At 45.5% G+C, this 25,077-nt stretch overlaps 1 protein-coding gene across 5 annotated transcripts in view; it reads left to right on the top strand.

The window, feature by feature from the left end:
- Window positions 1-25,077, top strand: part of STON1 (stonin 1) — a 48,423-nt gene that overhangs the window by 15,597 nt on the left and 7,749 nt on the right. For 3 of the 5 annotated variants that reach the window (XM_036069215.2, XM_036069216.2, XM_036069214.2), the window contains exon 2: window positions 17,760-19,736. In XM_036069215.2, the coding sequence (XP_035925108.1) occupies window positions 17,760-19,736 (1,977 nt within the window). Of the gene's footprint in view, window positions 1-7,735; window positions 7,888-17,759; window positions 19,737-25,077 lie in introns of all 5 variants that reach the window. The other 2 variants (XM_036069217.2, XM_036069218.2) reach the window with 1 other exon arrangement.

The raw sequence follows: 25,077 nt of genomic DNA, 5'->3' as shown, positions 1-25,077 counted from the left end.
AATGGAGCTTCCCTGCTCCATGGCATTCCAGAAGAGCATGAGATGGGAGGTATTGCTGTGGCCATCTTTGGAAAACTTCTATCCGGAAGCATGGTTGCAGGAGTCCTAAAGAGTTTGGACAGGAAGGGGTCTCCAGGGAGGCACATACTTCTCTGTAGACCTCTTTTGTAGGAGAATTCATCTTCATAGATTGTTAGAGTTTGAATCTTCGTAACTGATTAGGACTTTTGGAAACCACTTGCTAGCAATGACTTGTTCTAACTTAAGGAGCCGGAATGAAGCGGAACAGGCACGAAACCTCCCGGCTTCCAGGCTGGGCAAACAGCTGTAGGGACCTCGCCCAGCGGGACGTTTCTTGCTGCGAGCAGTAGTAGGAGGGGCTGGTGGAGAGACAGGTATGGCGAGAGAGGCCCTGGGAGTGTCCAGTGGAGGCCTGCCCGCATCTTGGAGCTGGGTGTGCCCCTTGTGCTGGGCTGGACCTGTCAGGAGCCTCAGTGGGCAGCGATATGCAGAGGCACTTGGGTGCTCTGTGAGGATCCTGGGAGTTACTCATTTTAATGGAGACTCAGTCGAGATGAAGGAGGCCATTCTGCTACAGGCTCAAGCACCCAGGCTGATATGTAGAGATAGTAAGTTTTTTTTTTTTAAGTTTATTTATTTATTAAGTAATGTCTGTACCCAACATAGGGCTTGAACTCATGACCCTGAGATCAGGAGTCTCATGCTCTTCTCACTGAGCCAGCTAGGCACCCCATGATCTGTAAGTTTAAATATAATTCAATGCCCATCGTTGAGAATATCAGTGGACAAATCTATTCATTCACACCTACTTACATGTTTCTAATTAGACTTTGCTGTAAGTGCAAAATTCTTTGTTAAAGCATTTAGTGGCCTTTGAAATGCAGTGAAGTTCACAAATATTTTGCACACATTCCCTGCAGACCGAGAGACACAAATATTATTTTTGTGTGTGATGTCTGCATTTGAGACTAAGAGCCCAAGTAAATGTTGATCTTCTGTACTTGTTTTATAAATAGGACTTTCATAAGTGATTTTTAAAATCTTAGAATTGCTCCAGGGTGCCTGGGTGGCTCAGTCAGTTAAGTGTCTGCCTTTGTCTCAGGTCATGATCCCAGGGTCCTGGGATCGAGCCCGGTGTCGGGCTCCCTGCTCCATGGGGAGTCTGCTTCTCCCTCTGCCTTTGCCCCTCCCCCTTGGTCGTGCTCTCTCTTTCTCAAATAAATAAATAAAATCTTAAAAAAAAAAAAAGAACTGCTTGGGTTGTTACATATGTATACACATGTACATTTGTGGAATTCCCGGGAGCGGGGAGGATTGAGCAAATGTGCTTTGGTTTTCTGTAAGTCAGTGGTTCCTGCCTGTGTATTCGCAGTGATGTGGACTTTTCCAGGTGAGCTTGATGGTCAGCAACAGCCCAGGACAGGCCATGGATAAACCAAAATGCATTTGGTCTGAGGCTTGCACATGCCCAGATCACCTCTGACGTCCTTCTCTGGCTTATGGTCCAGTTTGGGCAGCCGGAGGGGACACCTGCCATAGCAACGATCTGCCTGTGCCTAACTGGGTTTTGTGTCTGCTCAGTGGGGTGCATGAGGCCGGGTGGGAGGCTCTCCCTTAGCTGGTGTTAACTGGCGTGTGACTCGAATGCACGGAAACCTGGGCAGCGGGGATGGTCCCGGATGCCTCATCTGCTGCCCCGTGTCTCTGCCCTAGCAGATGTCCCCTCCCCAGGGAGCCAAGGGCGTACTCTCCCAAAGCCCCAGTGCACTCTAGCTCAGGGGGGTGAGCACATTTTGTCTTTCATTTGTTGTTTCCTCTGGTCTTTCCCACCAGGTTCTAAGCACCTTAGGAGCAGGAATCTAGTGATAGCGGCCTCTCTTCATGCACCTGCCATCCTACAGGTGTGACTTTATTTAGTGTCACAAGAGGCCTGGCTCAGTTTGCTCTGGCTGCCATGACAGGAAACCACGGCCTCTGGGGCTTAAGCAACAGAAGTGTGTTTCTCGCAGGTCTGGAGGCTGGAAATCCAAGACAAGGTGTTGGCAGGTTTGGTTGCTTCTGAGGCTTCTCTCCTTGGCCTTGTCCTTACGTGGCCTTTTCTCTGGTGTCACTCTGTGTCCTGACTTCTTGCAAGGACAGTGGCCAGGCTGGCTCAGGGCCGACCCTAACAGCCTCATTTGCACGAGTCCCTCCTTCTAACGACAGTCACATTCTGAAGTATGGGGGTTAGGGCTGAATTTGGGGGAGGGCACACATCGGCCATAACGAACACTAAAAGTTAACTATCATTACCTTTTATTTACACCCGAAGAAACCGAAGCTCAGGGAATTCATATCACCTGCCCTCGTCATACAGCTGGTCAGTGGCCGGGCTGAGAGTCACACACCATCTCTCTAACTTCCAAACCCTTCTTTCCCCACCACTCGAATCAGGTCTTACTGGTTTCTGTTGTCTGCCTGGTGTTTCACCCAGGACCTAGCCCTTAGAAGACACTGTAACTACTTGCTGAGTGAATGCGCAGGGGGCTAGGGCCCACAAATTTGTACCAGAGCCCGGCAGCCAAGGATCAGGGTCCTGGGTCTCTCCCAGCAGGTGATGGCCCTTAACTTGTCAGGCCCTTCCAATCTGGAGTGGCCTGGTGTGGGAGGGAATCATATTCTAAAGCATTAAATATCCTTCCTGGGCCATTTAGCTACCGCTTCTTCTGAAAACACTAGAAGTAATTACATGGTAATTAAGATAAATTACTTGCCCAGTTTTCATAGCTGGTTGCTGTTGATCCCCCTCCCCTCCCCCCGCTTAAATATTTAAGTCAGAGAGAGAGCCTCTTTAGAGTTCTTTAAACTTCCAGGGCTTTCTGCTTACCTTCAGGAGGGCCCCTGGGCCTGCAGAGAAGAGGGGAAGGAGGAGATTTGCATGTTTAAGATGTGTGATCTGAGCCCAGGGCCCCTTCAGCCTACTTTATTCCACATCTTTTTCATGGTTCCCTCTGAGAATGCAGAATCAAAATCCGGGAGCCACCCTCCAGTCACCACAGCGCCCTGCACCCCCATCCCCTCCCAGCCCTGGGGGCCCCTGAGGAGATAATGCCCTTTCTCATTTCTGACTCTTGAGCGCCTTGCTCTTCCCACTGGAGGGTCCTCGGGAATATAAATACCAGAAGGCAGCCCTGAAAGCAGGCCTTGTTTGCCGGCCCTCGCCTGCACGAAGGCTCGCTTGTCTGCCTCCTTCCCCTGGCCGGAGGCGGGCTGGATTTTTTGGAGAGTGGGAAGTCCTGGGGCCCCTTAGTGCTCCTGAGACCACAATGCAGATAGGGTTCAAAGAGGGGGGCTGTTACTAGGGCTGCCAGGAACCAGTCCCCCTGGGAGACAATGCCGGCCCAGAGCTGCAAAAACCCAGGAACTGGGGGCTGGGGGTTGAGGTGGCCAAGACACAGACAGCTGAGCCCAGCCCTAGCCTATGGGCCTGAGCATCTGTGTTCCCTTTGCTTCCACACAGGCAGCCTGGCCTCACCCCCACCCACTGCTAAAATTGCTCCTACCCTGTCACCGCCGACCTGGTCACTAAACCCAGTGGCCTGTCATCTCAGCTGTCCCTGCCCTCTGCTCTCTTCAAGGCCCCAGGAGGACATTCTTTCCTGCCTTGCGGGTCCTTGTACCTTCTGGTTTTACCTTGGCCTCTTGGATGGGTCTCACTTTCTCCTGTTCTTTTCCGCCTCCTAGAAAGTGCCCAGTTCTCAGCTTCGGATGCCATATGGCATCTCCTGTTCTCTCCTGCCTTCTGCTCTCACCTAGCCTAGGAAGACGCCCAACTCTTCATGTGTAGCCCCTGGTTTTCTCTCCACGTACTGTCTTGTGTTTCTAGCTCCTTGCTCAATATTTCCACTCGGATGCACCTCAGACCTGATTTTTTCCTCCTTCTCCTGTGGCTCCACGTTTCTAAATGCCAGACCCCCCCTTTTCCCGTGTTTTCTAGATCATGTTGGTGTCCAAGTCCTGTCAAGAAGACTGCTCTCCTGTTGTGATTCCTGCCCTGGTAGTCTGTGTGGTGTAGTGGAAAGAGCATGAGATTTGGGACCCAAACAGGGTTCGATTCTGATAGCACCTTTTTCTGGTTGTGCCCCCTCAGGGACATTGCCCAGCTTAAGCTTCCAATTCATTGTCTACAAAGTAGACACACGCAGAAGGGCGGGACGCCTTACGTGGCATACTCAGCTCCCTGACCTTCTCAACAAAGAGCAGGGTTTCTCAACCTTGGTGCTATTGATATTTGGGGCCAGATAATTTTTCACTGTGGGGGCTCTGCTGTGCATGGTAAGATGTTTAGCAGCATCCCTGCCCCCTACCCACTAGGTGCCAGGAGTACCCCCTACCCCCAGGTGCGACAACTGAGCGTGTCTGCAAACACCACCAAGTGTCTCCTGGGGAGTTAAGTCATGCCCGTGGGGACCCACCGGGACAGAGCCGTGCGGAGTCTTGGGTGTGGGTGACAAGCGTGGTCCCAGGTTTTCACCTTACAGTGGTCAGCCCCATGTAGAGAAGGACTGCGTCATTTTTGAGCAGTCTTTTCCCTGATTATTTGCGACATCTCCAGGTGCGGTGCCGACTTGCTTATGCAGTGCTTTTTATCTCACAGCTCGGTTCAGCACCTTGGTTTTCCCTTGTGGGAGAATGGGAGACCATCCCGGGCTAGACAGGAAGCCCGGGCCCTCGCTGGTGTCCTCTGCAGTCCTGGCACGGCCTGCTGCTCGCCTGGGGGCTGCTAGCGACGGTCAGTGCTGACTCAAGAACCCCCACTTGTAAGCACTGGGCCACCATTTTTTGAGTGCCTATGAAGTAGCATTTTACTTACTAATTTAGCATTAGCTTATTCGGACCTTAGGAAGTAGGTGTTACTCATTTTCACTTTATAGATGAAGACATTGAGGATGTTAAGTAACATGCCTCAGGGCTAATAAGCAGAGGAAGCGATCTGAGAGGCCAGTGACTTGGGCACGAGAGCCTATGCGCTAGACCTCTGTGCTCTTCTGCCTTTGTGGGTTGAACCTTTGCTGTGACTAAAGGACAGGATCCCATGAAGGAGGAGCTCCTCTTAACTGGCTCAGGAGGTCCCCATCGTGCCACTTGCAGGTCCTCAGGACAGAGCGCAGACGTTTAGGCCAGGCAGATGGCTGGTTGAGACCATGAGTCCCAGCCCTGTGTCCAGCACCAGGAAGACTCTGATTGAGGTAGTTTTCCTTCCTTCACACCTTGGACAAGACTTGGCTATGGAATGTGTTGGGTGCTCACTCTTTCCTAAGAGAATAGCCCAAGAGTTTAGTGTCACTCAGTAAAGGGGCAGATGAGAGGCTGAGCCCAGCCCCATAGCCCCACACAGTGCCCTCCCTGACCCTCTGTAGTGGGAGACTGAGGAGGGTCCCAGAACCCTGGGAAGGGAAGATGAACGGGGCTTCGTAGGGTTGGGGAGATAGGGGCTGTGGCTCCATGGCCCCAGGCTGAGTGTGCTCTGGGCATCCTGCAGCATTACAGAGCTTGATTCCCATGGGAGGGTCTGAGGCCCCTGCTGTGCTCCCTGCCTTGGCCAGGAGAGGCGGGGACCTGGGAGAGGGAGGCTGTAGTGCTGACAGTCAGTGATGGAAGCTGCCAGATGCCATCCTCAATGCCAGACGATGACCTGGGGAACAAAACCCTCACATGCTTGCAGAGGTCAAAGGCAAGGGTTCACTCCAGTCATGGCCTATCCAGAAGCTCTTTGGTCTCCTGTCTGGGTACGCAAAGGGAGTATGTCCTGCTGTGAGGCCTGCTGGTGTCCCAGGGGAAGAACCTGTGGCAACTGCTCGTCCTGAAAGTGAAGCAGAGACTCTGCTAAGCCAGAGAAGCTGCTATGGGCTCAGAGCCAATCCTTATGGTCAGAGCAGAGATGGTGGCAACAGAATGAAAAGGCCAAGGTATTCAGAAATAAAGGTGGACCTGTGTTTCCCGGCCCCAGGCATTTATTTTAGAAGAGCATGTTCTGGAATGTTCTGAGGCAAACCATCCATGTGGATCTTTGAGGAGAGCTGCCTGTGACCCCCTCCTGGAGCCCATGAGAATGTTAGCATCCTATAGGCTCTGGAAAGGAATGCTGTGAAGAGACCTGTAAGCCCTTGTTTAACCAGAATTTGCCAAATACATTTGACCATGGGTCTTTTTCCCCATGCCTGTTAACTTCTCTCTACTTTGGGTGATGCTGTCTTCAGGGAGAACCCCTGAGCAGGGATTCAGGCACAAGGGACTAAGATAGGAACAGATCAAATCTGGAGAGCAGGGTAGATAGAGGCATGGTCATGGGCCAGACAGAATGGACACCCAGTTCTAGAAAAGGGTTTGTAGCAAGTTGACCTGATACTAAAGCAAACTGCAGAGTCTGAGCATTTTACTTTCTTCCTGACTAGAGAAAGGAAGGTCAGAATAGGGAGACAAGGGAAAACAAAGGAGGGAGAGAAATAGAGTAGATAAGTGAGTACCCATTATGTGGCAATTTATATATGAGGCAAATATCACCATTTTACAGATGAAGAAACTGAGGCTCAGAGACCTCTGCTTAGCAGATTTCCATGGCATTTATGACACTGACGTGAACATGGTTTGCCGACTCCATAACCGTGACATGGTGAGAAGAATAACATTCTGAAATCAGCATGGCCCACCCAGCCCCAAAGCTTTTCTTTGTTCATGTAAAGACCATCTCCTGGGACAAGTCCATTTGGGTTGGTGTCTGTTTATACTACTCTCTAAATTTAGGAAATGAGCAGATTTTTAAAAGAAGGTTAACAAAATAGCCAGGACCCAAATTCATCCTGGAAAAGTGGAGGTTAAATCCATAGGGTAGGTGCGGGGTGGGGGCACTGAGCTGGAATCAGCACAGATAATATTTGAAGGCACGGATAGGTTGAGCTGTGGTTTAGTATTTTACAAATGGTATTTCCTGTCACATAGCTGAACTAAATAGCACATATGTTTGTGATTAAGTAGGACGGGCTGCGGAACATCTGTGGTAATAGCGCAGGCTCTCCACACAGTGGGCACTTCTGTGACCTAAGGTGAGGGTGCACGCTGCAAGGGTTTTCACCGCACGTAGGGTTTTGTGTTGTCTTAGAATTCCTCTCGGTTTCAAAGGTTTGGTTGCCCCTTTAAAGGGAAAAGTTCTATAGGGAGGATATTTTAAACCCTCGCGTAGCAAACGTTCGCGGACGCATTTAAAGTCAGGCTGTCCCTGACTTTGGCTTTGTTTCTGGGACGTACATCCCAGAATGGCAAGGGGGGTAACTAGATTGCAGACCTCCAACCACACAAGAACCACAGGGAGGCTTTGCAAACACAGCCCCCGTCTGGTTCCAGAGGTGCAGTTGATGAGTCCAGTACTGGGAGAGTCAGAGAATTCCTTCCTTGGGGGACAGCCAGTGAAACCACACAGATGCTGGCATGAAGACATTCTTTCCCTAGATTATGCGGCATTGTTGTGTGGAGCAAAAAAGGCACAGGCATAAAAGGACTAAATCCAGCCCTTTGCAAAAGCAGGGGCGTTGCTGAGGGTCCAGATGTGTTCCTGAGGCTTGAGTAGGAGTCAGCCTGACAATGACAGTCGGGTGGAGCTAATAGCAGGAGGGGACTGCTAGGTGCCTGTGATACTCTTCTGAACTGAACACCCCTTCCACGTCCGTCCTCCCCCCAGCATCTGGCCGCTCCAGAGAAGCCAGATCCCAGGGACCATCTGAGAGGCTGTTGTTCTCCATAAGTGGGGACAGTCTTCAGCTGCAGACGAACAGGAATGCTGACTCGACCACCAAATGCATCTAATTTGATTTTGATCATCTGCAGGAAAAGGTAGAGCTTCATATTTACACTTCGACTGGTTTCTGAAGAAAAGCGAAGGAAATCTGCAAAGAACAGCAGGAATAGACCCTCAAGAGTAGAGCGGGGTGGGGTGGCGTGGAAGGACGATGCGGGGCTTTACGTGAAGTTTGGGGAATTCAGCCGTATATCCCAAGATGGCCTAGTACTAGAAGAGAGGGTGGCACCTGAGGGTGTTTGTTGGGCAGCAAGGCTGAAAAACCATTCATTGCTCGGGGTGGGGTGGCTGGTTGATGCAGTCGAGAAAGGACAGGAACCAGGACAGGCTGAGCTATGAAAGCCAGTCTCAGAATTGACCCAAATTGCTACTGAGCTGTTGTTGTTCTTGAGCAATCAGGGGGAAAACTGTCTCAGAGTTTGTCTTTCCCACAGCCTGATATCCAGGCGGCAGATACGTGTGGTGGGCTTTGTGGAGAAATAGGCTCTTTTCAGGTGAGAACAGCATCTTTCCAGCTTAGAGAGTTCCTGCCTCCAGGAACTCTCCTTAGTGGAAGGTAGAGTGGTGGGAAGTGTTCGGAAATGAGAATTAAGACACCAACACCAGCAAGTCATTGGATCTCTTGGGACCTCTTGGGTGGTGGATGGTATGGAGCATGGGCTTTGGGATCAGACAGATCTGCCTCTTTTGGGTTGGGTGACTTTAGGCAAGTAGATTAACCTCTCTGAGCCTTATTTTCCTCTTCTACAAAATGATATTATTACCTGATGGGACTGTGAGGATCAAATGCACACATAGCCCTTAGCATACCAAGAGTGCATAGCAAGTATTTGATAAATGTTTGTTGGTGTGGTTAATTGAGCAGAATACCTCCAATTTCTGTCTAACTCTGAAATGCAGTGGTTCTTTGATCTGAGGAGGGCAGTGTAGAGATTTCCTTTATGGGAAACTGAAAAGAGTATTTAAAATTATTCAATCAAAAATGCGTTGAACTGCCTAGTGATGTCAGACGCTTGTAGACAATGTGAAAAATGCCCTAACGAATGAGACATAATCCCTCTCTGAAAGAGCTTCACTCTGACTCTCAAAACACATATGTATTTTTCCTACGACAACTTGATGATTTTCACCCCCAGTTCTTTTTGGTGAGATAATTATTCCATACTAGTGTTGCTTTTTCATAAGGCTTATTGCAAGTAATTTGCAATAATTCTAATAACATTCAAGGTGTTGCTATTTTTGAAAGATTAACTTTTTAAAACAATTTAGAATAAATTCATAATCTCCGTGATACTCTTATGAGAATTCCAGGATGATTTCTTCAGTGAAAGAAAGAAGTGGAGTCCCAGGATTGTGTGTAAATTCAGACTTACTCATGTTTGCTGTGGCCTGCGGCCTGCCTTTGCTGATCCAACGGTGAGAAAGGTGGGGATAATTATTTCAGGGTTTCCCTCAATATTTTGGGGGCTGTTAAACTCTGGATACCTCCAAGAGAATGTGCTAGCCCCTGAATGCCATCTGTCACATGTGTTAAGGTGAAAGGTTGAAAACCACTGTCTACCTGAATCCTCGTTATTCCCAGTGTGAGTAGGCACGTGTGCTTACTTTTAATTTGTTCTTGAGTTCAGTGTACTCTGATGCTACTTTGAAAATGGGCAGCTCAAAAGGATGTCTAAGAGTTTAAGGAGAAGCAGACACTCCTCTAGAAACCTTCAAAACCCAGAGATTGATTTCCAGCAGCTTCCACCATGATACATTTTTGTTTTCTGCCTGCGCCTCATTCAGTCTTTGTGTCTTGCCCCATCTCTGAGTTTTGTCTGGCATTGTCTTCCAGGAGTTAGCAGGGTAATCCAGATTGACTGAAAACAGACCTCTGGAAGGATTAGGGCAGGTGGGGTGGGATGCAATCCACAGCTGAGGAAAGAGCCACGGAATCCAGCCAGAGGCACCTCTACTTTGGGGGAAGGCAGCTGGGGACGTGGTGCCTGGATTCCAAGCTCTGCACTAAATGGAGCCTGGACTTTGGAGAAGGTGCCTGGGTGCCGCGGTCTACTCTGGATTGTGATGAATTTAAATGAGATGTTGCTTGTGACAGGGCTCTGTAAATGGTAGGACTTAGGGCCCTCGAGGAGGCACAGACACACATTGAGATCCTGCCGCATTTGCAGTGCCGAAACCATCTTGAGGCTAAGTAGGTGCTGCTGCTTGAATAGTTTTGGTTCCAGTGCCTTGAAGGAGGTGGGGTGAAGTTGCAGATGACTGAGGCAGGACACATTCCTGACCTCTCCACTCTGGACTTTCGCGTCCCTCCCTGAGACCCAGGGGGCTTTGGACAGTCCGAGGTTCTGGAAAGGATATGGTCTTCTTTCCCTGCTGAAGGAGGGGGTGAGTCAGGAGGGAAGGAAGGGGAGGGAAAGCCTTAGATGGAATCGATTCTAGTTGTTGACTTTGGGAAAACTGATGGTGGGGGCTTTGAGACTAAAATAGAAAGATGAGGCCATATGGAAGGAAGAGGCAGAAGAGGTCAGAGAGAAATGAAATGAGTGTGAAAAGGATTGCTAAGGAAGGGCAGCAAGAGGGATACAGAAGAGGAGCAAGAAGAGAAGAGTGGGAAGCGCACCTGCCCTTGACCGCAAGGAGCCAGAGTCTTAGCCCCTCATTCCAAGTCCTGCCTTTTATTTTTTATTTTTTATTTTTTAAAAAGATTTTATTTATTTATTTGACAGAAAGAGAGACAGCGAGAGAGGGAACACAAGCAGGGGGAGTGGGAGAGGGAGAAGCAGGCTTCCTGTGGAGCAGGGAGCCCGATGCGGGGCTCGATCCCAGGACCCTGGGATCATGACCTGAGCTGAAGGCAGATGCTTAACGACTGAGCCACCCAGGCGCCCCCCAAGTCCTGCCTTTTAAACACGGACAAAGGTTTGGGCTCCTCTTGGGCATGATACAGAATTCTGTTTGGTTGTATTAAACTCACATTACATGTGTTGAATGCCTCCAATGAGAGAGTCCTGCATAGGGGGGAAGAGTACACTCTGCATAGATTTTGCGTTTAAGGTAGGGGATTTTTTGCAAGGTGTGCTTTTTAAAGTTCAAGGGTCATTTAAAAAGTCATGAAATTGATTTCTTTATCTAGTTTATGGAAATTACTTTTTTTTAAAAAAAGGTTTTTATTTATTTATTTGACAGAGAGAGCCACAGCGAGAGAGGGAACACAAGCAGGGGGGGTGGGGGAGGGAGAAGCAGGCTTCCCGCCGAGCAGGGAGCCCGATGCGGGGCTCGATCCCAGGACCCTGGGATCATGACCTGAGCCGAAGGCAGACGCTTAACATCTGAGCCACCCAGGCGCCCCTCCCCCTTTTTTTTTCCATAAGAAGCAAAAACTCTGAGGAAACCAGTATCAGTGTTCGAAATTTTGAAGCTGCGGGTGGAAAACAGATGAGGCAAAATGTTTGGTATAGGTCAGAATAGATTCCCTCTAAAGCAGGCTGATTTCTTCTCTTAGTCTTCTTTTTTTCTTTCTTTTTGATAAAGCCAGCTAACATAAATATTTACAATGATCTCTCACCCCATATAAAGAGTGATTTTGGCTGGATTCCTTCTGAAGAGGGTAGGATAGGATGGGTCAAGAAATCCTGCTGCTGATTTCCTGCCTCTGAGCCTCCGGGCGGTGTCCCACTGAAACACGGCTCTGCCCCGCTTCGAAGGGAAAGTGCTTTGTGGCAGCTCCAGCCCAAGGGCAGTGACAGTAAAAGGCCCTCCAGAGAGAACCAGTTGGCCTGGACTGCTGCTCCGCTGTGTGTTTGGTGCCCTCAGGAATGTGCGGATTTAGCAAATGACAACACTGAGCGTGCCCTGTCCCCAGTGGAGCCCCAGGCTTGCTCCCTCGCTAGAGCCTGGCTCTTTTCCAAGCTGGAAGGATTGCACTGGCTGAGCCCCCGTTATCCACAAGGGGAAGCGAGCAGGCCTGCGGGAGGGAGACAAAGATGCCGTTCTCATGGGCTTTATTCCAGCAGGTTTTGGGTTTTCATATCATGGAGTTTTACTCTCTGTTAGTTTGAGGGTTTGGTCAAAAATCCCAGTGGTAACATAATTTCTGCTTTTGAAAAAAATGTCTATTGGATGTCAGCCACCACAGAAGTATTTTCGAGTGGGAAATGACCTCAGAGATGATTCTGCTCTCATCACTGAATGTCCGGAGGGGCTTTGCACACAGCTAGTGGGTGACAGACCAGCACCCAGCATCCCGGGTGCCCAACTCCCAGCTCCGTGCTGTGGCCCATACAGCTCATTGTCTCTCCTGTCATAACAATCATCTCAAGAATTCATGCTGTATTATTAGATCAGGATGAAGTGACCTGTGCTCAAATTCTGGTTCTTTCCAAACTCAGGTCTATACCTGAGAAAAATGATCACAAAAAACTTATATAAAAACATCATTCATAATAGCCAAAAATTAGAAATAAACCAGATGTCCATCGACCTATAAATGACGGATAAACAAAATGTGGGCTGTCTTCACAATGAAATATTATTCAGCCACCAAAGGGAATGAAATACTGAAATATGCTATGGTGTGGATGAACTTTGAATGTCCAGACCAGGCAAATTAACAAAAAAAAAGTAGATCAGTAGTTGTCAGGGACTTGGGGGTGGTGGTGGGGAGAATGAGGAGTGACTGCTAATAGGTACAGGGTTTATTTTGGGGGTGATAAGAACATTCTGGAAATGTGATGGCTGCACAACTCTGAATATACTAAACACTGAATATACTAAATAATCCCTACTGAATTGTCATTTTTTAATTTTTTTAATTTTTTAATTTTTATTTATTTATTTATTTTTTAAAGATTTTATTTATTTATTTGACAGAGAGAGACACAGTGAGAGAGGGAACACAAGCAGGGGGAGTGGGAGAGGGAGAAGCAGGCTTCCCGCGGAGCAGGGAGCCCGATGCGGGGCTCGATCCCAGGATCCTGGGATCATGACCTGAGCCGAAGGCAGACGCTTAACGACTGAGCCACCCAGGCGCCCCTGTCATTTTTTTAAAAGGATGAATTTTACGTGTGTGAATTGTATCTTAATAAAGCTGTTAAAGAAAAAAATCTAGTTCTGTCTCTTACCAGTTGGGCAGCTTTAGGCAATGACTCTAAACCCAAGTAATCTCAGTTATGAAATAGAAATGACGATATACACCTCCCAGGGTTGTTTTGATAAATTAGGTCATGAATTTGAAAATGCTTCTAAACAATAAGCCTTACGTATTTGGGGAGCAATCAATGGGTTATAAGAAGTTCATTATAAATTGGGTTTTTATCTTCTATATTTTCTACAACACTAGCAAGTTCTCACTACACAGTCATTCAAATAAAGACTTTCTGAATTGATTAAAAAGTGTTGTGGTTTTTAAATTTTTAGAAATTTTTTTGTAGTTTTTTTAAAATTGTGGTAAATAAATAACAAGTTTTTAACAATTTTTTTTTGCCCTCAACAAATTTTTAAGTGTACAGTACACTATTGTCAACTGTATGCACACTGTTCTACAACAGATTTCTAGAACTCTTTCATCTTGCATGACTAAACCTCTATACCCACTAAGAGCCACACCCCTTTTCCCTCTCCCCTTCCCCCCACCCAGCCCCACCATTCTCATTTCTGCTTATATGCATTTGACTACTGTAAATACCTCATGTAAGTGGAATCACGTAGTATTTGTGTTTTTGTGACTGGCTTATTTCACTTAGCATAATGCTCTTAAGGTTCATTTATGTTGTAGCCTGTGCCAGAATGTCCTTTCTTTATAAAGGCTGAATGAGATTCACCATATGTCCATATACCACATTTTCTTCACCCGTTCATCAGATAATGGACATTTGGGTTGTTTCCACCTTTTGGCTATTGTAAATAATGCTGAAAGGAAGATGAGAGTGCAGATATCTCTTTGAGATCCTGTTTTTAATTTTTTTGGATATAATTCCTGAAGTGGGATTGCTGGATCATATATATGGTAGTTCTATTTAAATTTTTTTTTGAGGAAAGTCTATGTTGTTTTTCATTTTACATTCCCACCAGCAGTGCACAAGGGTTCTAATTTCTCCACATCCTTGTCAACACTTGTTATTTTGTGTTCTTTTGTTTGTTTTTTGCTTTTCTTTTCTTTTGGGTTTTTTTGGTAATCACCGTCCTAACAGGTATAAGGTGATATTGTGGTCTTGATTTGCACTTCCCTGCTGATTAGTGATGTTGAGCATCATTTCATATACCTGTTGTCCATTTGTATGTCTTCTTTGGAGAAATGTCTATTCAAGTCTGTTGCCCATTTTTAAATTGGTTTATTTGTTTCTTTGCTATGGAGCAGGAGTTCCTTATGTATTTTGAATATTAAACCCTTATCAGATATATGGTTTGCAAATATTTTCTCCCATTCTGTAGGTTGCCTCATTACTGTATTGTTTCCTTTGCTGTGTAGATTTTGAGTCTGATGTAGTCCGATTTGTCTATTTTTGCTTTTGTTGCTTGTGCTTTTGGTATCCTATCCAAGAAATCATTGCCAAGACCAATGTCATCAAGCTTTTCCCCTATGTTTTCTTATAGGAGTTTTATAGTTTCAGGTCTTATGTTTAAGTCTTTAATCCATTTGTAGTTGATTTTTCTGTATGGTATAAGATAAGGGTCCAGTGTCATTTTTTTTGCATATGGATATCCAGTTTTCCAACACAGCTTGTTGAAGACACTATCCTTTCCCCATTATATAATCTTGGCATCCTTGGTGAGGATCATTTGACCATGTGTGTGAGTTTATTTCTGGGCTTAATATTCTGTTCCTTTGGTCTATATGCCTTTATGCCAGTACCATATTGTTTTGAGTACCACAGCTTTGTAATGTTTTAAAGTCAGAAAGTATGAGACTGCCACCTTTGTTTATCTTTCTCCAGGTTATTTTGGCTATTCAAAGACCTTTGAGATTCCATGTGAATTTTTGGATTGTTTTTTCTATTTCTACAAAAAATGTCATTGGGACTTTGGTAGGGACTGCATTGAATCTGTAGATTGCCTTGGGCAGTATGGACATTTAAACAATATTATGTCTTCCAATCTATGAATGTGGGATATCTTTTTATTTGTGTCTTCTTTAATTTCTTCCAGCAATTACTTTTCAGTGTAATTTATTTCAGTATTAAATTTATTTCTAAATATTTTATTCTTTTTGATGCTATTGTACATGGGATTGTTTTCTTAATTTGCTTTTTGGATTGTTAATTGTTTGTGTATAGAAATGCAATTGATTTTTGTTTGTTGATTTTGTATCCTGAGACTTCGCTGAATTTGTGTATTACTTCTAACTGTGTGTGTGTGTGTTTAGGGTTTTCTATAGATAAGATCATATCTGTAAATAGACAAAATGTAACTTCTTCCTTTCTGATTTGGATGCCTTTTATTTCTTTTTCTTGCCTAATTGCTCTTGTTAGAACTTCCAGGACTATGTTGAATAGAAGCGGTAAGAGTGAACATCCTTGGGGCGCCTGGGTGGCTCAGTCGTTGAGCATCTGCCTTCGGCTCAGGTCATGATCCCAGGGTCCTGGGATCGAGCCCCGCATCGGGCTCCCTGCTCTGCAGGGAGCCTTGCTTCTCCCTCTCCCACTCCCCCTGCTTGTGTTCCTTCTCTCGCTTTGTTTGTCTCTGTCAAATAAATAAATAAAATCTTAAAAAAAAAAAAAAAGAGTGAACATCCTTGCCTTGTTCCTGATCTTAGAGGATAAGTTTTAGTTTTTCACTATTGAGTATGAGGTTAATTATGGGCTTTTCATAGATGGCCTTTATTATTATTTTGAGGTTTTCCTTCTTAGTTTGTTGGCTAGTCTCTTATCATGAAAAGGTGTTGAGTTTTGTCAGGTGCTTTTTCTGGGTCTATGGAGATGATCATGTGATATTTATCCTTTGTTCTGTTGATGTGGTATATCACTTTGATTGATTTTCATATGTTGAACTGTCCTTGCATCCCAAGAATAAATGCCACTTGATAATGATGTATGATCCTTTTAATGTGTTGTTGAAGTTGATGTGCTAGTATTTTATTGAGGATTTATGCATTTATATTCATCAGGGATATAGTATTTTTCTTGCTTATAGTATCTTTAGCTTTGGTATCAGAGTAATGCTGGGCTTACAAAATGAGTTTGGAAGTGTTCTTTCCTCTTCAGTTTTTTGGAAGAGCTTGAGTAGGATTGGTATCAATTTTTCTTTAAATGTTTGGTAGAGTTCTCCAGTGAAAACATCTCGGCCTGAGCTTTTATTTTTTTGGGAGGTTTTGACTACCAATTCAATCTCCTTGCTAATTATAGATTTCCTATTTCTTTATGATTCAGTCGTGGTCGATTGTATGTTTCTAGGAATTTGTCCATTTCTTCTAGGTTATCCAACTTGCTGGCATGTAATTGTTCATAGTGGTTCCTTATAATCATTATTTTATTTCTGTGACATAAGTTTAATGTCACATCTTGCATTTCTGGTTTTGAGTATTTTCTCTTTTTTTCTCAGTCCAGCTAAAGGCTTGTCAGTTTTGTTGATCTTTTAAAACAAACCAACTCTTAGTTTCCCTTCTTTTCTGTTTTATATTCTCTATTTCATTTATTTCTGCCCTAATGTTTATTCTTTCTTTCCTTCTCCTAACTTTGGGCTTAGTTTGTTTTTCTTTCTCTAGTTCTTTGAGCTTTAAAGTTAGGTTGTTTATTTGATATCTTTCTTCTTCTTTTTTTTAATGTAGGTGTTTACCACTATAAACTCTATTCTGTCTGCTGCTTTTGCTACATCCATAAGTTTTGGTATGTTGTGTTTTCACTTTGCTTACCCCAAAATATTTTCTCACTTCCCTTTTGATTTCTTCTTTGGCCTACTGGTTGTTAAATTTCGATCAATTGCTACATTTGTGAATTTTCCAGTTTTCCTTCTCCTGTTGATTTCCAGTTTCATTCTATTGTGCCAGAAAAGATGCTTGGTATGATTTCAGTCTTCCTAAATTTGTTAAGACTTGTTTTGTGACCTAACATGTGATCTAGCCTGGGGGATATTCTGTGTATGTTTGTAAAGAACGTGTATCCTGCTGCTGTTGTGTGGAATGTCTGTCTGGTCTATCGTGTTGTTCAAGTACTTTGTTTCCTTATTGATCTTTTATCTGGATGTTCTATCCGTTATTCAAAGTGGGGTATTGAATAATATTATTATGTTGCTGTCTGTAACTCTCTTCAGTTTTTTAATGTTTGTTTCATATATTTGGGTGCTCTGATGTTGGCTTTATATATACTTGTAATTGTTATATCTTCCTGGTGAGCTGACCCTTTTATCATTATATAATGTCCTGCTTTGTCTCTTGTGACAGCTTTTGACGTAAAATCTATTTTGCCTGGTGGAATATGGCCACCCCTGCCTGCTCTCGTTTCTGTTTGCATAGAATATCTTTTTACTTCCTTTCACTTTCAGCCTAAGTTTGTCCTTAAATCTCAAATGAGTCTCAAGTACACAGTGTACGGTTAGATCTTGTTTTTTTGTTGTTGTTGTTGTTAATCCATTTAATCATCAGAAGTGTTACAGTTCTTAAGCATTTCTTTCAACTCAGTTAATCTGTAAATCTGGTTGCTTTTATTTTTATTTTTTTAATTTTGAACTTCTATTTGTGACAACACTTTATTTTATTTTGTTTTTTTTTTAAGTAAGCTCTATGCCCAACATGGGGCTTGAACCCATGACTCCAAGATCAAGAGTCTCATGCTCTGCCAGCTGAGCCAACCAGGCGCCCCCTGGTTTTTTTGTTTGTTTGTTTGTTTTTAATCTAAGTATTTCTCAGAACTAAAGTCACTTGAATTTCCTCCCCCTCCTCATTTAATATTCTTCTTGTCTCTTTCTCCTTTAACAGATACAACATACCTGATTCATAGACAAGACCACAATCTGATTCCAAAGATGTGTTCTACAAACCCAGGCAACTGGGTCACATTTGATGATGACCCTGCTTTTCAGTCTTCTCAAAAGTCAAAGAATTTACCTCTGGAGAATCAAGGCATCTGTAGGCCCAATGGACTTAAGCTGACCCTTTCTGGTGCTAAAGAATTTCCCAGTGGATCTTCCTCTGCCAACAGTAGCCCCCTCTCCTCTCCCATCATGGACTTTTACTTTAGTCCAGGACCTCCAAGTAACTCTCCTCTTTCTACACCTACCAAGGACTTCCCAGGTTTTCCTGGTGTCCCCAAAGCAGGGACTCATATGCTTTATCCTATCCCAGAATCATCTTCAAACAGTCCACTTACAACACCAGGAGCAGACTCTTCCTTACTGTCTACTAAACCAACCTGTTTATCCCATGCTTTCTTACCCAGTGACCACTCAGGTACACATCCAGCTCCCAGAGTGGGTCTTCCAGATGAAATTGGCCCTCCCCAGGCTGAAAGCCTAGGGTTTCAGAGTGATGCCCCCAAGTTTCAGTATTTTCGGGAGGACTGTGCTTTTTCAAGTCCATTTTGGAAAGATGAAGGCGGTGCTTCCCAGTTTGCCTTTGACCCTTCAGGAAGCAGAAAGATGTACCCATCAAGAGACAAAGAGGTGCCTCTCGATCAAAAAAGCTTAAATCAGGGTTCACTTAACTACATCTGTGAGAAGCTTGAACATCTCCAGTCAGCTGAGGAGCAAGACCCCTGTGGAAATTTGTCTGTGCAGTGTTTGTATGCTGAAGACACTGCATCTTCCTTTGTCCCCCAGACGCTCTTCAGGAGTCAGCCAAAACCTGGATGGTCTTTCATGTTGAGAATTCCTGAGAAGAAGAACATGATGTCTTCCCGTCAGTGGGGACCAATTTTTCTGAAAGTCTTACCTGGTGGTATTTTGCAAATGTATTATGAGAAGGGGTTAGAAAAACCATTTAAGGAGTTACAGCTCGATCCACATTGTAGGCTTTCTGAACCCAAAGTTGAGAACTTTAGTGTGGCAGGAAAAATCCATACTGTGAAGATTGAACATGTGTCTTACACAGAAAAAAGGAAATACCACTCTAAGACAGAAGTAGTTCATGAACCAGACATCGACCAGATGCTGAAGTTAGGGTCCACAGAGTACCATGATTTCCTCGACTTCCTGACTACTGTGGAGGAGGAGCTGACAAAGCTGCCAGGTGTTTCAAAACCAAAAAAGAACTATGAGGAACAAGAAATTTCCCTGGAAATTGTGGACAACTTCTGGGGGAAAATCACTAAAGAAGAAGGAAAATTGGTTGAAAGCACTGTCATAACTCAACTCTGTTGCCTCTGCTTTGTGAATGGGAACACAGAATGCTTTTTGACCTTGAATGACCTTGAGCTGCAGAAGCGAAATGAACGCTATTTTGAAAAAGACCCGGAAAAGAAGGGGATTGATATTCTTGACCATCATTTTCATAAGTGTGTGAAAGCACAGGAATTCGAGCAATCAAGAACCATTAAGTTTGTACCGCTGGATGCCTGCCGGTTTGAGCTGATGCGTTTTAAGACTTTGTATAAGGGGGAGGATCTTCCCTTTTCCCTCAAGTCCGTGGTGGTTGTCCAGGGGGCATATGTGGAGCTTCAGGCCTTTGTCAACATGGCCCCCTTGGCTCAGAGACCATCCTATGCCAGTTCCTTGAGATCCTGTGACAACATCATGATACACTTTCCTGTCCCGTCGCAGTGGATCAAGGCCCTCTGGACCATGAACCTCCAGAGGCAGAAGTCCCTGAAAGCCAAAATGAACCGCCGGGCATGTCTGGGGAATTTACACGAACCCGAATCTGAACCTGTTATACAGGTCACTGTGGGGTCAGCAAAATATGAGAGTGCCTACCGGGCCGTTGTATGGAAGATAGACCGGCTTCCTGATAAAAATTCAAGTAAATATTCAACACCCCAAGTTGATTTGCTCACTAAGTAGTTTCAGTGTTTGCACCCTCCTCCTTGGGTTGAAACCAGGCTGAGACACAGGATCACTTCAGTGCCCGGGGGCCATGCTAGCGCTGCCCTGGTGGGAGGGGCAACATTTAGTCAAACGGCGGATTTAGTTTGTCCTCTCTGCCTATTTCTACCAGATTAAGTTTAACTTAAAAAAATTTTTTTTTTAATATCATAAAAAAATAACCCTAAGCTAAGATTTTCTTGTGGATGGTGGCACTGAGGGAAGATTGCCTCGTTGGACTTTTTGACATCAGCCACCAACCTCAGATGTTAAAACTATTGCTCACAGAGCTTAGATTCCCTAATTAACCTTTAAAGATCTCTCATCCATGAATATACCTGAACTTTTTTGTATTCTCAGCCAGTACCACGTTCTCCTTAGGTTTTGCTCCCTGTTCTTTGAAATAAGACTGCCTTTCATTTTTACCCAAATTGATTTCTTTAGCTGATTTAATTTGGCCATCTTGACTAGTTATTTCAGAATTACGTAGATACAACCCAAGCATTAAAAATTCAGTTAATTTTCAAAATATTTGCAAAGAAAACAATGAATCTAGAAGTTCAGAACTTTAAAAAGACAGTCCTGGCACCACATTTATGTTAGAATAGTAACTTAGTCTTGGGTGTCTATAATGAGCAAAAAAGCAAATTTTGAAATTAAGGCTGCTCCCTGTGTTAGTACAGTTATTTCTGTTTTTTTTAAAGATTTTATTTATTTATTTATTTGACAGAGAGAGAGAGAGAGAGAACAAGCAGGGGGAGCAGCAGAGGGAGAGGGAGAAGCAGGCTCCCCGCTGAGCAGGGAGCCCGACGTGGGTCTTGATCCCAGGACTCCAGGATCATGACCTGAGCCGAAGGCAGACGCTTAACCCACTGAGCCACCCAGGCGCCCAGTACAGTTATTTCTAGCAGAACACTGGGTTATGGGGGGCAGATTTGGGGATCTGAGTTGATGTAGTCACTCATTCAATCAAACCTTTATTGAGCACTTACTGTAAACCAGGTACCACATCAGGTGCTGGGGCTAAAGATGAATAAGAGCCCATCCCTGCTTCTAAATAGTTCACAGCTGGTCTAGTCCATCAGGGAAATTTAATTTCATCTTAGGACCCTTCAGGCTGTGGACTTCAGAGGAAGCATTTTTATTGGGGTGGACCTATTGCAGTATTTCTCAGACTTGACAGTATGTTAGGATAGCCTGAGAGCTGTTGGATAATTTTGATGTTCAGGCTCTATTCCATGCCAAGTACATCAGAATGTCTCGGGGAGGGGCCTAAGCACCTGTATGTTTTGAGAGCTCCCCAGATGAACCTAATGTATGGTTGAGGGACACTGCTCTGTAGGCTTTGGAATGTTCTGGAGAAGGAAGAGCAAACCCTAAACTATATTGGACTTGAGGGGTAGGATGGATCATGCCCTTGGTCCAGGACCACCCTGTCTGACTTGTGGTTTGCTAACTTAACATCTGTCTGCTGATTGTAGCCTGGGCAAAGGACAGGGTCCAGCAGGTGAGAGACACAGCTGGGTGGCTGAGGAGTCCCAGGCCCTCGTGCAGAAGGGAAGGCACTGCACAGTAGTCCTCCTCGACACCGCCCCCACCCCTCAGTTGATGCCAAATTCTGCTCTGCAGTGTTCTCATGATTTTTATTAGTAGGGTTCTAGTTCCAAGGAATAGCAAGGAGAGCTCAGGCTCAAGGCAGGGCAAGGTGGTGGTGGAGTGGCTTAGTCACACAGATGGCTTCTAATGGTGCCTCCTCGTCAACTCCAGCGTGGCGGGAATATCTCCCGTGATTCAATCCACAGAGGTAATGTTCCCTGCCTTCTTTTATAACTTTGTTGGAGAAGCAAGCTAAAACCATTCTCAGGTTATCTTCATCCCAGGGAAACAAGTTTTGAGGTTTTGCGTGCAGGGTTCCAAATGATCTATTCTCAAAGTTATCTGTGCTACTTTTAGGTGAGAGGGATTATAGAAATCATATTATTGCCTTTAATTTTGCTAAACACGAAGGGAAAGAGAGGAAGACAGGCTGGAATGCCTACTGTAATCTCCTCAGTCCATAAATGTCCCCTGATGTCTGGGTGATCACCCGACTCCTGCTTATACTTTGGAGAGGAGCACAAGGGGCTCATCCTGCTGGCTTGTCCTGGTGGGGTCGAAGGAACAGGGCGACAGGCTCGCAAAGAGCCCGTTCCAGTTGCTCTGCCTCAGGGCAGGCACTCCTGTTAGAGCCAATCAGAGCAACCATGCTTGTTTTCCAAACCGAGAGCCCATACAAACTATTCTTTTCTAATTTTGGAAGGGGAACAACATGGAAATGTTCTTGTGAAAATGATCCTGTTTATAACACTGTATTTTCCCAGAACTAATGGCATAGTTAATTGATTCAGTCACCAAGAATTCATTGAGAAGAGGGCTCACTCATTCATTCTGCAAACACCACTAAGTTTCGCGCGGGTACAGACTCTGCGCTTGGTGCTCGGGAGACACAGATGCAACCCTGCTCCCCGCCCTCCAGAGACCTAGCAGCCTAGCAGGGGAGGCAGATCTGGCAGCAAGCACGCGAAGGCGCTGCGGAATTGTGCTGTGTTCCAGGCAGGAACACACACATAGAGTTGGGATTCCAGAGAAAGGAGTGATAAACGGCAGGGGGCACTCTGGAAGTCTTGGCCCAAGAGGTGATGGTTCAGCTTGGTGTGGAAGAATCGGTAGGATTCTACCAGGGATAGAAACAGCAGAGACAGGCCTGTAGGTGGCGGATCGTAGTTAAGTGTTGGGACTGAGAGAGTGGAAAGAGAATGAACCAGCACATGGAGGACGTTGGGAGCCATGCTTTGGGGTATGGACTTTGTCTGTCTACTGGGCTCCCGGAGTGTTTTCGGGCACAACTGTGACAGAATCATCCCTTGGTTTAGGAAGTTAGGCATACATTGCAGAGGAGAGATTCAGGAGTATAGACATGCAGAGACTTGGGAGAAGAGGGGGCCTGATAAGCAAGACCAGTGGCAGTGGGAGCACTAAGAAGGGAGTGAAGGATGGTGAGGAAACTCAGAGGAGGTGCCCTCAAGACAAGGACAGATTACCTGTGGGCACAGGGGACGGGAGGGGTGCAAGGAGGTCGAGGGCTCTGGCTTTGGTAAACAGGTGGGCCATAGTGCCATGAGCTGAGATAGCTTGGAATCCTCTCACTACTCCTTTAGAAATCTGTTTCCTAGCCCCTGCAGCATGTTGGAGTCCTTAGAATCATTAGAGCTTTAAAAACATCCCCATGTTTGGGCCCCATCCCCACCAATCAGACTCTGGGTGGTGAGGCCCATGTATTGGTGTTTGTAAGAGGCTCTATTACGCAGCCAGGGTTGAGAACTCCTGACCCTGGGAGCTCTGCTGTGAAACCTGTTATGGTCCCCTAGGCACAGGTTATCCCTCCCCGCTCTGTGTACCCTACGTCTCCGAGCTCTCACTGCTTCCCACCCGTATTTACTAGCAGCTGAGCTCGCTAAGAACAATTACAAGAGTGGATATTTCCAGGGACGCTGGCCTTCAGGAATTCTTCTGGAAGACAGTCACAGCACCAGGCCTACACAGAATGATGTTTTACAAGCATTCCAGGCAATTAGACGGTGATAATGCATGGAATAAATCCTTTGGGATCAAAGATGCTTTGTTCAGAGCAGATCTGTGGGCCAAAAGGGGGCCGAGACAGAAGGCAGAGGGCTGTGTCAGGTGGAGTCGGGGGGGGGGGGGGGGAGGGTGGCAGGGAGAGGCTGGGCTAGGACACCTGGGCTTCTGTGGCCTGTCCTGTGGTTTCCCCACTGTGGGTGGGGAGGGTAACGTGAAGAGGGAGAGGGTGCCTGGCAGTTTGCCTCCGGAGGAGAAGCGTAGAAAGAGTAAGGTCAGGGCAGAGAAAAAGTCTTGAGTGGCTTGAACCACCTTTGAAAATGTAGACTGATTCAGCAGGTGAGGCCCCCCCCGCCCCTGCTTTCCACGCTGCTCAGGTGATGCCAGCGCTGCTGGCCCTCGGACCACGCGCGGAGGAGCGGTTTCTTTGAATGCATCTCTATTTTTCTATACAATTCTTAAATCGATTGGGTGTTTAGAGAACAGGATTATTTTTAAAAAGTCTTGAAAACATTGCCCTTTTTTGGGGTGCCTGGCTGGCTCAGTTAAGCATCCAACTCTTGGTTTTGGCTCAGGTCATGATCTCAGGGTCATGAGATTGAGCCCTGAGTGGGGCTCCGCGCTCAGCTTGGAGTCTGCTGGAGATTCTTTTTCCCTCTCCCTCTGCACCCTCCCCTCCAATCAATCAATCAATCAATAAAATCTTTTTTTTTAACCATTACTCTTTTCAAGCAAGTTTCTGAAAAACTGGTACTGTTAGAAAAAAATATTTAAAAAATGGAACCTGAAAGAGAATATATGAACTCGTCCATTGTGCACATCATTTTTAAAAAAATGTTATGCCTTTCCTCATTTGGATTTTTTTTTTTTTTACTCACCACCCTGAAATCAACACCTGATCTGAGATCAAAAGTGGGTTGCTGAGCTGACTGAGCCACCCAGGCACCCCCTTCCTGTGAATTTTTGAGATCAGGATTAACCTTTCTTTTTCACTTCCATGTGATTTCGAAGGAGGTGGGAGGGGCTACTGGCCCCTTAAATGTCTCTTTTACCAGCATGCCAATGTTTAATATTCCTTTAACAATGTGGGCAAGTCCTTCATTTTACAGCAAAGGTTGGCGTTGGGCAGGTAGCTCAGATAGCTTTTTCGCACTAAAGTGTGAATGACAACAGAGAAACAGAGGAAACTTTCTCCAGGGTGGGGGTGGGGGGGGAAAGAGGGACAGATGAGAACACTGGTTAGCCACAAAAAAAAAAAAGAACAGAAAGAAAGGGGAGTGAGAGTGGTGGAGGGCCAATTAATAAATATATCTATCTGTACCTTCCCATGTTACCAATTTTTAGATAAAGCCTGCTTTTTTTCATTGCTGTCATTAGCACACTGGTGGCTCTCTCCCCACTTGTGTCATCCTCCTACCATTCTTTCCCTCCAGCTCTCAAAATTCACCTTGAGATGTGAAATATTTTGGTTCAATAAAGACCAGATGTCAACTCCACCAAAGAAGAATTTGTGACTTGCCTTCCCAGTCCTAAGAATGTTGTGAGAGTAGCAATTACCAAAGCCCAAGAGTGCCCCCTGCTGGAAGCCACTGAGATTAAATAACGTGATTGACCAATATCCATTGAGCCTTAAATGTGCCAGACATTGTGCTAAGAACAAGACA

This window comes from Halichoerus grypus, chromosome 10, assembly GCF_964656455.1.
Source record: "Halichoerus grypus chromosome 10, mHalGry1.hap1.1, whole genome shotgun sequence".
Lineage (NCBI taxonomy): Eukaryota > Metazoa > Chordata > Mammalia > Carnivora > Phocidae > Halichoerus > Halichoerus grypus.
The sequence above is the reverse complement of the archived record's forward strand: the minus strand, read 5'-3'. Positions and strand labels throughout refer to the sequence as shown.